This window comes from Leptodactylus fuscus, chromosome 5 (genome assembly GCF_031893055.1).
Source record: "Leptodactylus fuscus isolate aLepFus1 chromosome 5, aLepFus1.hap2, whole genome shotgun sequence".
Classification (NCBI taxonomy): Eukaryota; Metazoa; Chordata; class Amphibia; order Anura; family Leptodactylidae; genus Leptodactylus; species Leptodactylus fuscus.
Genome location: NC_134269.1, coordinates 85,802,793 through 85,815,824, shown reverse-complemented (window position 1 = coordinate 85,815,824; position 13,032 = coordinate 85,802,793). Strand labels below are relative to the sequence as shown.

The 13,032-nt window shown below is 42.3% G+C and overlaps 1 protein-coding gene across 1 annotated transcript in view; it reads left to right on the top strand.

Annotated features, from left to right (window-relative positions):
* Positions 1 to 13,032, top strand: part of LOC142203096 (proprotein convertase subtilisin/kexin type 5-like) — an 82,844-nt gene that overhangs the window by 27,067 nt on the left and 42,745 nt on the right. Inside the window, exons 7-10 of the mRNA XM_075273579.1 lie at positions 42 to 128; positions 337 to 535; positions 2,070 to 2,293; positions 7,813 to 8,055. Of these exons, the coding sequence (XP_075129680.1) occupies positions 42 to 128; positions 337 to 535; positions 2,070 to 2,293; positions 7,813 to 8,055 (753 nt within the window). The remainder of the gene's footprint in view (positions 1 to 41; positions 129 to 336; positions 536 to 2,069; positions 2,294 to 7,812; positions 8,056 to 13,032) is intronic.

The window sequence follows — 13,032 nt, the reverse complement described above, 5'->3', positions numbered from 1 at the left end:
ATCAAGAAGAATTTATTACAATGTTACATTTTCTTCTTAAGTGGCAGATGCCAAGTGCTACGCCTGTGACCCGTCATGTCAGAGTTGCTTTGGACCACAAGCACAGGATTGCTTCTCCTGCCATTCTGGTATTGTAGAGAATCTTCACTATTCTTATTGTACATGTATTGTGTAAACCATCTCATAAAGGTGCTATAACAACAAATTTGACTACTGTATGTGCTAGTTAGTTTTGCCATCCTCTATCTGTGACCTATCTGGACTATAATGCATAGCATGCGTAGTAAATCCATCCTATCCAAAGTGACCTTGCTTGATGAATAACATGTATTCTAGGTTATTATCTGGATGAGGAAAATCAATGTGTGCCAAGCTGTCCACAGGGATTCTTCGGTGATCCATTCACTCAAACATGTGAAAAGTGTTCAGTGACCTGTGAAAGTTGTGCAGGTAGCAGTGAAAACTGCCTGAAATGTAACACAAAAGAGCAAAACCTCTTCCTTCATGAAGGACGCTGTCTTTCTGACTGTCCAGAGTAAGTACTGGTTGGGTAAGAAAAGAAATACTAAAGACTTTGGCGTACTACGAGTATATTCAAAAGAGTGACCAACTTATGAAATGTCCGATAACTGATGTTACTAGGCAAGTATCAAATCCACTACGACAACTTATATTTACATATGCCTAGTATATGTATTCTATACATATATGTGTCTACATTAATCATATACTGACTCACTCGTGTTATACCAAACAACTTAAATAAATGGAATAGCCCTGCTATAGTACAGTATATACTGTATAAGAAGGAATTCCATAGCACCACCTCTTGGTCATATTTGGTACTGCTGTTTTTATCCATTGTAAAAACATACAATTGCTAATCCTCTTCTTTTTTCTAATTTAAGAAACTGTTATAGCCTATCACTACGTGGTTTAGTCAGTCTGAATTTGCTTGAGTTTTCAGTTGTACTAAATATATAATACACTGCATATAAACAAAAGCACAAATAATAATTTTGCAGTGAATTTCCAATTATTGGCAGTGACCTGATTCACACATCCACATTTCACGTATGTATTGCATACACATTTTTTGCGGACACCATATGTACCCATTCATTGTGTTCATTCAGTTATCAGTAACAGAAGCATATCCTTATTTTTTTTTTTTTTAATTGATGCTGATGCATCACAGGGGCATTACGTCAATGAAAGTCTATGGGTCAAACTGATGACATGTCTAATACATTTTTCACAGACCAAGAGGCCTTCAAAATATAGAAATGGAAAAAAAAAAATGATCTGCTTTTCACAGACATGAAAAGCAGCTGAATCATAGACAGCACACAATCGGCAAATGATCATGGTGGGGTGCTGTTCACGAAAAGCACAGATCATGGATGTGGAAATGTGAATACGACCTTAGGCTGGTTCCACACAAGATATGCTTGGCTCATGCCACTGTCCGGGTTTCCGTTTGTGGGGGGTCTGCTTGGGGACCCCTTCCCGAACAGAAACCTAATCTGCTTGAAAAAGCGGTTACCACAGAAACCCGCAGATCCATTAGACTATAATGGGATCCGCCGGGACTACCTCTGAAAAACGTGATGTGTTTCCACTGCAGTCCTTTCTATAGTGCTTTTTGGCTGCGGCTTGCTATATGGTACCTTTAATGGGGAAGGGGGGAGTAGTAGAGACAATCCATTTCCGGAAATGAGGATAATCAGAAAGTGTCTATGGGGCTATGGGTCACATGACTGACCCAGGGATGTGGGTAATTACACATTTTTGATTAATAATGTTATTAAGAGGGAAGGTATTTAGATTAGTCTAGAGATTTCCAGTTATCCCAGACACCCCCCCCCCCCCCCTCTACATGGGTGTTTAATCGGTGAACAAAGCTAAAGGAAGACATGTAGGCAATGCCTGGACCCATTCATCATATAAGACAGTCACTGTAGATCTTCTGCAAGGCCCTGCTCCATTATTTTACATTCAGGATGTGTACTTTACCTGGAATAAATGCAGTTTACAATTTTCATGAATTTTTTTTACATTTGTTACAGAGGTTACTTTGAAAACATTGAAGGATCATGTGAAACATGTGAGGGATCGTGCTGGACCTGTGAGGGAAGCAAAGTAAATTGCTTGTCCTGTGTAGACGGCCTATACCTGGAGAATAACAAGTGCCTTCCCAACTGCTCTATGAGGTATTATCCAAATGATGAGGGTATCTGCGAGCATTGTCCAGCCCACTGCACTGTCTGCGCAGATGGAAGAACATGTCTTGGTATAACTTAATTTTACTACAATACTTATTACTTTGTAGCATATACACTGATCAGCATCATATTAAAACCTCCTGCATAATGTAGTGAAATTCCCCTTCATGCTTCCAAAACAACCTTCACCCATTAAGTCATGGACTCCCAACACCAGAGATGATGTCCTGTTTATTTTTTGGAACCAAAATAGCACCCAATATAGGTTGTATATATTAATGATTTCCAGTACCCAAGGCTTTCCAGTCAAATACTACGTCCACAGGCTTGCCTTCTTTTCGTAGTGCATCCTGTTACCATCTTTTCCATTTATAGTAAAGTAGTCCTATGTATTGTACCAGAAGGGTTAGCCTTTGCTTCCCACATATATCAATGACCCAGTCACTGGTTCCCCATATGTCTGTACTCGCCATGCTAAATCCTGAAAACCAGGACATTTTCGAGATGCTCTGATTTGGTCTCTTAGCAATAACAATTTGGTCCTCATCAGAGTTGTCATCTTTTCTGCTGTCAACAGGAATTAAATATTAACTTGCTCCCTTTTATATCCTAACCCTTGACAGGATCCATTGTCACAAGATGATTATTTTATTTAGCTGAGTGGTTTTAATGTTATGGTTGATCAGCGTATATATGTACAGTATTAGCTATGATGGTTTTAATAGTGTTCACCATACTGAGATCTCTGGAAAAGTTCTGTATTGTTTTCTTATGTTAACATTTTTTTGCATTTCTAAATAGAAACACAAACAAGGGAAACACAAAATTTTGTAGACAGAATTATAGGTACATGTGTCCACAGAATAAACAGAGTCACAGAGAAATGTTCTAAGAGTTCATGATCTGAATTTTTACAACATAAAAGGACACAGAATGAACATCAGTATTTAAATGAAGAAACAAGTTACACACCTTCCAACCATCCTGGATTCTGTGGGACAGTCCTGGATACCAGGTTGTGTCCCATGATCCTGGTCGGCGGGAAGTATGTCCCACATTCAACTCATCTGCATCCGGAGAGGTGAGTATCTCACAGCTCCTGTCTCACCACTGTGCCTCCTGTGTGCTCTGGCTACGGGAGCTGTAGACCCCATGTGATAATATCACTCATATCATGCCTGCAGCTCCGGAGACAAGAGGCTGCAGACTGCACAGCAGGGGATCGAGGACAGGTGAGTATCAGTGTTTTTTATGTAAACCTTTTCAGCTCAAAACCAACATTAAAATGTGGGGGCAGCTGGATGGGGGGAACAATATACTGGGGGGCATATGAGAGGGACATTAAACTGGGAGGCATATGAGAGGGACTTTAAACTTTGGGACAGATAGAGGGGCCATTAAATTGTGGGGCAGATAGAGGGGGCATTAAATTGTTGGGGCATATGAGTGGGACATTAAACTAGGGGGAATATGAGAGGGAATTTAATCTTTGGGGCAGATAGAGGAGGACATTAAACTTTCATATTAATATAGCTATTGAGGCTGGTCTGTGGCTAACCTCATTATCTATATAGTGCAGTCTATGGGATATGCAATTCAAATGATTGAGGCCTGCTGGGGGGGCTAATAACATAGTTTAAAAAAAACAAACAAAAAAATCATTCCCTTACAGTTATGAGTGATCTGCTCACTATGTATGCAGCTCCCTATAGTCCCCTGTCCTGCAGAGCCAATGATACACTTTATTACTGTAGCTGCAGATATTGGAATATTAAGTGATATCCATTACTGTCATCATGGTCACTAGTTAAAGGGGTTGTCCCATCACAAGGATCCTATCTATACTGCTTGTTAATGTGGCTGTAAGACTTTTCCTAAATACATTGCTTCAGCAAAACTGCTTTGTTTGTCCACTATATTACTTTATTCAATTCATTGTTGACACAGCCCTTGACTTATCTGCTCAAAAGTCAAGTGATGTATCTGCCTGCTCTCAGGGGGGAGGGAGGAGGGGCTAAGTGCACGGGAGCCAGCCTGTGTTTCTAAATATTCCTGTGTCTACACCACATGACCTAGCTTCCTGATCTCAGATAGAGAAGGGGAGCTACTTTCATTTCTGAACTCGTCTTCTGTTCTCCCAGTCATCAGGCTAGCTAATTCAATTGTGTTCATTATGGCAGAGACAGGCAGTCTCTGTATGTAACACAGAATGGAGTTGCTCCTGCCTGTACTTCATAGTCCAATATTGTGCATATGGTGTTGTTTGAGGACCTTTGATGACATCACAGGCCCTTCAGCCGCCCCATAGGATCACGCTATGCGGTAGGCGGAGCTACATGCTAATTTGGGGGTGGAGCTAAACGGCAGGTTGCATGTGAAACCCCGCCCACCAAATGATGCAAGAAATCAGGAAGAAAGAAGATTTTACAGCAGTGAAGACTGGTGAGTATGCGACGTGGGAATACCCCTTTAAGGAGTAATTCAGACACAAGGCAAAAACCACAAACACAAAATAGTTTTATTTAAATGTTTTTTATTGAATAGGTAACAGTGAAATGAAAATATTATTGGCCCTTTAAAAGGTTACAGTGACCCTCAGGTCAGTCCTGGTGGAGACTGCAGAACTCACCGCGGTCATTCAGAGCAGTCCACCCTTGTTGTGAGATGAGAGCCACATGACCAAATGATCCAGAGAAAGGTGACCCCCCCCCTGAGAGTTATAACTTGGAGGGGGAGGGGCAAAAAATTCCTTCCTCATCCCAGATATGGTGATCAGACATCTCCCTGAATCATATCTTGCCTACTGATGTATGTATTTATGCGTCTGTTGTCCGTCTTGAATTTTCCCAAATTTGAGAAAAACAGTTTAGTTTGAAATCAGTCTGTATATAAAACCTCTTCACTACAATGGGTTTTTAAAGTGATCCGCAGGTGTTTGTTTGCAGTCTCTCCATCATGAATCCACTTTTTTGGCATGCAGAACTTTGTGTCTGTTTAAAAAAAGCGGATTCACAGCGGAGAGGCTGAATACGGACACCTGTGGATCACTTTAAAAGCCCATTGAAGTGGAAGCTGCACTATTGGTCTATTCATATTTTATTGCTGTACGCCTAAAATTATATGTTTTACTCCTTTTAATAAACATTAGATTTCTTAAGGCAGATGGAAGACTTCTTATTTGTCAACTTTATGTTGTATGACTTAAATTATATTTCTAATATTACTTGTATTCACATAAAAACAAAATGACTTATATGTCACTTGTCATAATAGTTTTGCATATACATATCTGAAAAGACCATGTGGTTAACACCAGGGTTATAGAGGGAACCTTGTCACCTCTCTTTTGTACCATTATGGTGCAGGTCCATCCCACCTCTGGCGATATTGTTAGTTCTTAAAAGGTGGACATGTAGCTTTCATGTAACAAGACAATTTTGGGAAAACATAATAAAGCATTAAGAGGAATAAAAATCTTTCTGCAGTGTGAACATACTGTACATGGAACATTTAGCTTTCATCCTTCTTCCATCAAGTATTTCCAGTCTTAACTAATATAAATTGTACTGTCTCCAGATAAATGAGCATTCTCCGAGGCGTAGGTTTCAGAAAATGTGTTTTTAATTTGTCTAATTACCGTATTTTCCGGACTATAAGGCGCACATAAAAACCTACGATTTCCTCAGAAATCGTAAGTGCGGCTTATAGTCCGGTGCGCCTTATATATGGATGGAAGCGGCGGCAAAGTCTGCGTGCCGCTTCCATACATACATAAAAGGCACCGTAAGGGTGCATTCACACTACGGAACGCCGGCGTGTATCACAGCCGTACACGCCGGCGTTACAGCAGGGCTGCCGGACACTTCCTATTCATTTCTATGGGAGCCGGCATGCGAGCGCTCCCCATAGAAATGAATGGACAGACACTTCCCATTCATTTCTATGGGAGCCGGCATGCGAGCGCTCCCCATAGAAATGAATGGACAGACACTTCCCATTCATTTCTATGGGAGCCGGCATGCGAGCGCTCCCCATAGAAATGAATGGAAAAAAGCAGTCCATTCATTTCTATGGGGAGCGCTCGCATGCCGGCTCCCATAGAAATGAATGGGAAGTGTCCGGCAGCCCTGCTGTCACGCTGAAACAGAACGTGAAACTTACCGAGCGGTGCAGGGCGGGCGGGCATTCAGGCCTCCTCTTCCTCCGATGTCCTGACCACTTCCTCCGGCGCTCGCGAACTAATGGCCTGGGCGCATGCGCAATATCATAATGCTTCTACTACTGCGCATGCGCCCAGGCCATTATCAGCGAGCGGCGGAGGAGGAGGACGGAACATCGGAGGAAGAGGAGGCCTGAATGCCCGCCCACCCTGCACCGCTCGGTAAGTTTCACAACATTACGGTTGGGCTCTATCAGCATGATTTTGCTGATAGAGCCCCTCCTCGCCTGCCGAGCACTTCCAATAGAAGCGGCTGGCACGCGGGGGGTTAAGCGGCCGCTGGCAAAGTCTGCCTGCCGCCGCTTTCAATAACATATAATGCGCACCGGACTGCGGCTTATAGTCCGGTGCGCCTTATATATGAACCGAGACGGACTATAAGTCACTCATGGGCAATGCGGCTTATAGTCCAGTGCGCCTTATAGTCCGTAAAATACGGTATTGAACTGGAAATTGGCTCTGTTGTATATTATTAGTCTGAAAGCCTTCTGTATTAATAGTATGCTTTAAGAAAATCATTTTCTTAAAGAGGACCTTTCACCTCCTGGGGCACATGCGGTGTAATACACCGCTAAAAAGCCGACAGTGCACTGAATTCAGCACTATATCAGCTTTCACATTCTGTTCCCCCAGTGAAGAGATATCGGTGCTGGTACCATAGCTCTTCACTGTCAGAAGGGTGTTTCTGACAGTCAGTCAGGAGCGCCCTTCCTCACATCAGCATTTATTGCACTGTACTGTGAGAGCAGTGAGTAATGCCTCCCTCCCCTCCTGATAGTGCTCGTCCATAGACCGATCAGCGTCATCACTGGAATCCGCATAAAAATCCGGCTTAAAAAACTGCCTCCCATTGAATACAATGGATTCCTTTTTCTGCGAGCGGGAAAAAAGAAGCGTCATGCCCTTTCTTGAGGCGGAATCCACCGCAGAGTCTGCAGCGCGAACACTCCCTCCTGACTAGGCCCATTCATTTGGGCCTAGTCCGGAGCGGAATGCCGGATACCAGTGCACTGTATGCACTGTACCGGCATTCAGTCGTGGCTAGCCGTTTTTTAGACCGAATTCTGAGGCGGCCTCCACCTCAAACTCCGGTCAATAAAACCCAGTGTGAAGCCAGCCTAAAGAGGACCTTTCACTTCCTCCACCAAGCCCAACCACATCACACAGAAAAAGTGAAGCCTAGAGAAAAAAATCCAACTGAGCCAGAATCAGTGGAAAGGCACCTACTGAAAGATGCAAAGACCTACAGTTGATGGAGGTCCTCTTTAAGATCAGCTTAATCCAAAAAGCTCAAAGGAGCAGAAATATTTCATGATAAAGTGTTATGTTCACCCTGTACTGAATGTTTTTTTTTATTTTCTCCTAAAGAATGCAGTTATCTCTATCTTCTCTTCAATGGCACCTGCAAGACTACCTGCCCTGATGGCTACTATGAGGACCTTGATGGTGGGAGATGTGTTTCGTGTCACATCAGCTGTGAAACATGCTCAGGAACATCAGATGATGACTGTGAGACCTGTCCCTCTGCTAACCCCAATCTGTACCAGGGCAAATGTCTAACCAGCTGTCCTCCTGAAACCTTTTATAATGCTGTGCTCTCCGAGTGCCAAGGTAAGGCAATATGCTCTATTTGAGAAACAAAGACCTATGTCCATCAAGTGATAAGAGAATGTATGACTGTAGGAATTATTGAAGGAGATAAGTACTCTATGTATTTCCATATGCATCAATGCAATTTTTCTCCAAAAAGGCATCTGAGCTGTTTTTTAAGTTGTTACCTGATGCTGCATTGAAAGTAGGAAGTGGTTCACCTTTGGTGCCAAAAAGAGCTGAAGATGTGCCACAACTATTCACTCTATGCCAATTTTGTCTTATAAAATGACTTTAAGATATAGGTCTAGCAGTATGATATAAAACCGTGATTCTGAAGAAGAGGCATAAGGCTGTCATTTTAATGTCTTGTATTTGGAATCTCAGTTATTCTTCTTCTTAATTTTCCATGAAATTGTTAAACAGAGGAATATGATTTACGGTGTTTTAGGATAAAAATATGTACATTTACATTTTTATGGTTTTTCCCATTGCTGCTTTGCTTTTCTCAAGCTTTTGCTTGACACATGTAGTCTATATCTGTAAAATCTCAATCTTAGCAGAAATGGCTACACTACAGAATATCAGTGTCTATTCTCTGTAAAAAATACAGTTACAACACACAATACACTCTTCATTGTTAAAATGTCTCATACTGAAGGGCCATGGCAGCTTTAATTTTTATATTACTGCTATTGCAGAATTACATAGCAACACATTCTGCTAGATACAGGCACTTGTATTGTAGATCTGGTTGCCTTGGTATAGAAAAGGTGAATGGATGGAGTGGAATGTTATTCAGAATGAAAGAGAAGCAGCGCAAGAGAAAAGCCTTGGAAGCTGGCACTGGCAACAAAAATAAGATTAACAAGATTGTGCTCTGCAGACACAAATGACTCAGCTGACACAAATCAAAAGGCTGAGGACTCCACAGATTTCTGCAGGGCCAGTTGTGTCCTTGAGGAAACTCTCCTTCAGAAATTGTATCAAGGTCCTAACGTCTGAGTCACACACATCTACTAAACTAGGACCATAGTGGTTATTTCTGGAGGGCATACACTTGGTAGTTTATATGTCAAGTAAACTCTGCATTGTATTAGAGTAACCATGCACGGTGTGACCATTCCGCATGAAACATGCACTAATTGTCGGACATTTTATATTCCACTTGTATTTTCTATTCTTTCATATAGCAAGTATAGGTGTAGTCTAGCAAGTAGCAAATACATGCACCACACTGTGTACAGGTACCATTAGGGTGTAGAAGTGGTCTAACTAAAGTCTTGTCCTGTGCAAAATTCTGTTTTAAGCTTGGTTCACATTATAATAATACATTTTATTTCTATAGCGCCAACATATTCCGCAGCGCTGTACAATTTGTAGGGTTCAAATACAGACAGAAAGATACATTACAAAGAAAGTCATTTCACACAAAGGGACTGAGGGCCCTATAGAAATAAAATGTATTATTATTAATTATTATTATTATTATTATTATATGATTCATGCGGGCAGTGCACGGCAAGCACACGGACCCCATTATAGTCTATGGGGTCCGTGTGCTTTAACTACACAGCGCTTGAACTTGAATTGGTATTCCGTTCAGGGGGTTCCTCATGCGGATTCCCCCGTATGGAGTCCAACGCTAGTGTGAACCAGGGTTACCCCCTTTCTACAGTGAATTCTTGATAGTTAAAGTTAAGAGATGTAAGAGATCAGTGGGGGTCCACACCTTAGGCCCCTACTGCTCAACTCTATGAAGATATTGTGGTGTTTTGCAAGCATTGTGACCCCTTCACTCTTTACATTGCACAGTTTCTGTTTTATAACCACTATTCAATGTTATTTCAGCCTGGTGACCCACACAGTAAAATATGCTCCACAGAGGCCCCACACAGTATAATATACTCCCCACAGAGGCCCCACACAGTATAATATACTCCCCACAGTGGCCCCACACAGTATAAAATGCTCCCAAGAAGCCCCCTAAACCCAGTGCTATTGTTATAATCTGGGGTCTCCTCAGATTCCAGTGTATAATAAGTATAGGTCCAGGGGAAGTAATTAAAAATAAAAAAACTCTTATACTCAACTTACCTCACCTCTCCTGGGCATCCTAACTCTATCCAACTTACTTCAGCATCTTCTTCCTCCTGCGACTAAGGTAAACACTCCCTAGACGTCACTGATGGCGCCTGTGATTAGGCCTCAGCGGTCACGTGGGGTGCACTGATGTATGCCGGTGGGCCCCAAGTGGGGCTTAATCACAGGCACAGCAATGACGTCTGTGGCACGTGATCTCAGGGACAGGTCAGAAGAGCGCTGGAGAGGATGCCCTGGATTAGTACTGTAAGAAATAACCTAATGACCTTTTTTGACTTCCACTAGCTTAAAGCTTCCCGTAGGGCCGTGATGGCGAACCTATGACACATATGCCAGAGAAGGCACGCAGAGCCTTCTTTGTTGGCACGTGCGCCATCCCCCTGATCGCTCACTAGTGGAGAATCCAGAACACAGCATTTTCTTCCTGCTACAGCCTTAGCCTAAGTCTCATGTAGTGAGACGGAGCCAAATTCTGTACCACAGTGGAAATGCATCAAGTTTTTTTCCTTAGCGCTTTTCACAGAAAGTCGCAACAGTTTTTGAAATTGCAGCATGTCCGCTGTGAATATTTTTCTGCTATGTGTGTATGGGAATATCCAGAACCCCATCCACTTTACAGGTATTGTAAAACTCTGCAGTTTTTACGGGGGTACATTTAAGGAATCACAATCCATGCTAGAAAGGAATGCTTATGATAATCCATTTTAATTCTGATGCTGAAAATTATTGAAACATATGTAACAAAATAACTCTGCAGTTACTCTCCCCTTGTTGCAGGAAGAATATGTAGGTGGTACTCTTAGGGAATTATAAGGGAGTTCATCAATTCATCACCTGCAACGAAAAGTGTCCATTTGTATCATTGCTTTCCTTCTATTTGTTTTGCAAAATATCTCATATGCTAGACCCATAGGAAAGAATTACTTTTGAGTAATGAAGAGTCTAGACTGAAGTGACCAGACGTTTAGGGCTAGTTCACACGTGGGCAAAGGGGAGTTTTTTGACAGCGGATTTCGCTTCAAAATCAGCCCCTTTACAATGGAGCCCTATGTGAACAGCTAGCTTTTTTTTTCCGCTAGCTTTTTTTTCCACTAGCTTTTTTTTTCTGCTAGTTATTTTTCAGCTAGCAGAAAAAAGAAGCGACATGACCTTTCTTCAGGCGTTTTCCGCCTGAAGAAAGCAATAGAAGTGAATGGGAGGCAAAAACAGCGCAGGTTTTTTTCAGCGCGTTTTTTTTGCAAAAAAACGCTAGCTGTTTTTTGCAAAAAACCGCGCGTAAAAAACCGCTAGCGGTTTTTTTTAGCCCATTCACTTCTATGGGAGGGGAAAACAGCCTGGCTTTTTTTGGAAGCGGTTTTTACAAAAAAAAGCTCCAAAAAAAGCCTGGCAATGTCAAAAAAAAGCTTCCTAATTAGGAAGCGGTTTTTTTCAGGACCAAAATAAGCCAGGAGGTTTTTACGTGTGAACTAGCAGGAAAGCTGTGACAAATGTGTAGTTTTGTGCCCCTGAAGTGTATAAGTGTGTGACTCATTCATTTGATTGCTGGAATGTGTGATGCCAGTACTACCACAATGTTTTGGCGAGAGTCCACTTATACGCCAAGTCATAAAACATGTTTTCATCTAATGGCCACATATCAATTATGTATAATGCAGGAACCACAGCATAACAGATGCCTCTTCTGAAATCATTTACACCTAGCTATCATATAGGTATGTTCATTTGCACCAGAAATATCATGCCTGTGTTGGGACAACTTGTTTAAAGGGGCTAAATCATGCTGATAGAGCCCCACATATGCGTAAATAGCCTTTAAAAAGGCTATTCAGGCACCGTAAAAGTTATATTAAACTACCCCCCAGTTTTAAAATAAAACCCTAAAAAAGAATGTGATCTACTTACAGATCGTGCACGCTGGGCGGGCATTCAGGGTGCGCCGTCTTCTTCATCGACGCCTCTTCTTCCTCTGATGTCCTCCAGTCCCGTCCTCCTCCGGCGCTCATGAACTGACGCTGATGAAAAAAAATGGCCTGGGCGCCTGCGCAGTAACCGTAGTAGAAGCCGCATGCTACTGCGCACGCGCCCAGGCCATTTTTTTATGTCATTTCGCAAGCGCCGGAGGAGGACGGGAGCGGAGGACATCGGAGGAAGAGGAGGCGTGGATGAAGAAGAAGACACACCCTGAATGCCCGCCCAGCGTGCATGATGCGTAAGTAGAGAACATTCTTTTTTAGGGTTTTATTTTAAAGCTGGGGGGTAGTTTAATATAACATTTACGGTGCCTGAATAGCCTTTTTAAAGGCTATTCACGCATATGTGGGGCTCTATCAGCATGATTTTGCTGATAGAGCCCCTTTAATCACGGTTGTAACAAGTAACCATGTGGCCCTGTAGCAAGACTTGGAATGGGGTCCATCCTACCATGACTACCTTAAGGCTATGGCTCCACGGGATGTCCCACAGCAAAAAAGTATTGTGGTTCTTCCCGCAGCACTTTAGACAGAAAGTTCACAGTGTTTTCCTCTGTGGACATTCTGTTACAATTATACCGATGGGAAAATCACTGGCGTTTAATATAATTTGGTATAACTGACATGCTGCGATTTCCAAAACTGTGCTGGTTTTGGAAATCAAGGAGTGTCTGCACGGCAGTTTTCATTGCAAAATGGGCATGGGATTCGATAGAATCCCATCCACTTTGCCCTTACTGTAATACACAGTGAATTTTCCCACAGCGTTTCTGTCCCATGGGGCCCCAGCCTAAAGGTGTTGTTTAGGATAACCACTTTTTTAAAATGAGACCAGGGAAGGTGGAAAAAAAACACAAAAAAGAAAATATACTCAGGGCGGGTTCACACCTGCGCACGGTCTATGCTTTGCAGGTTTCCATCTTTT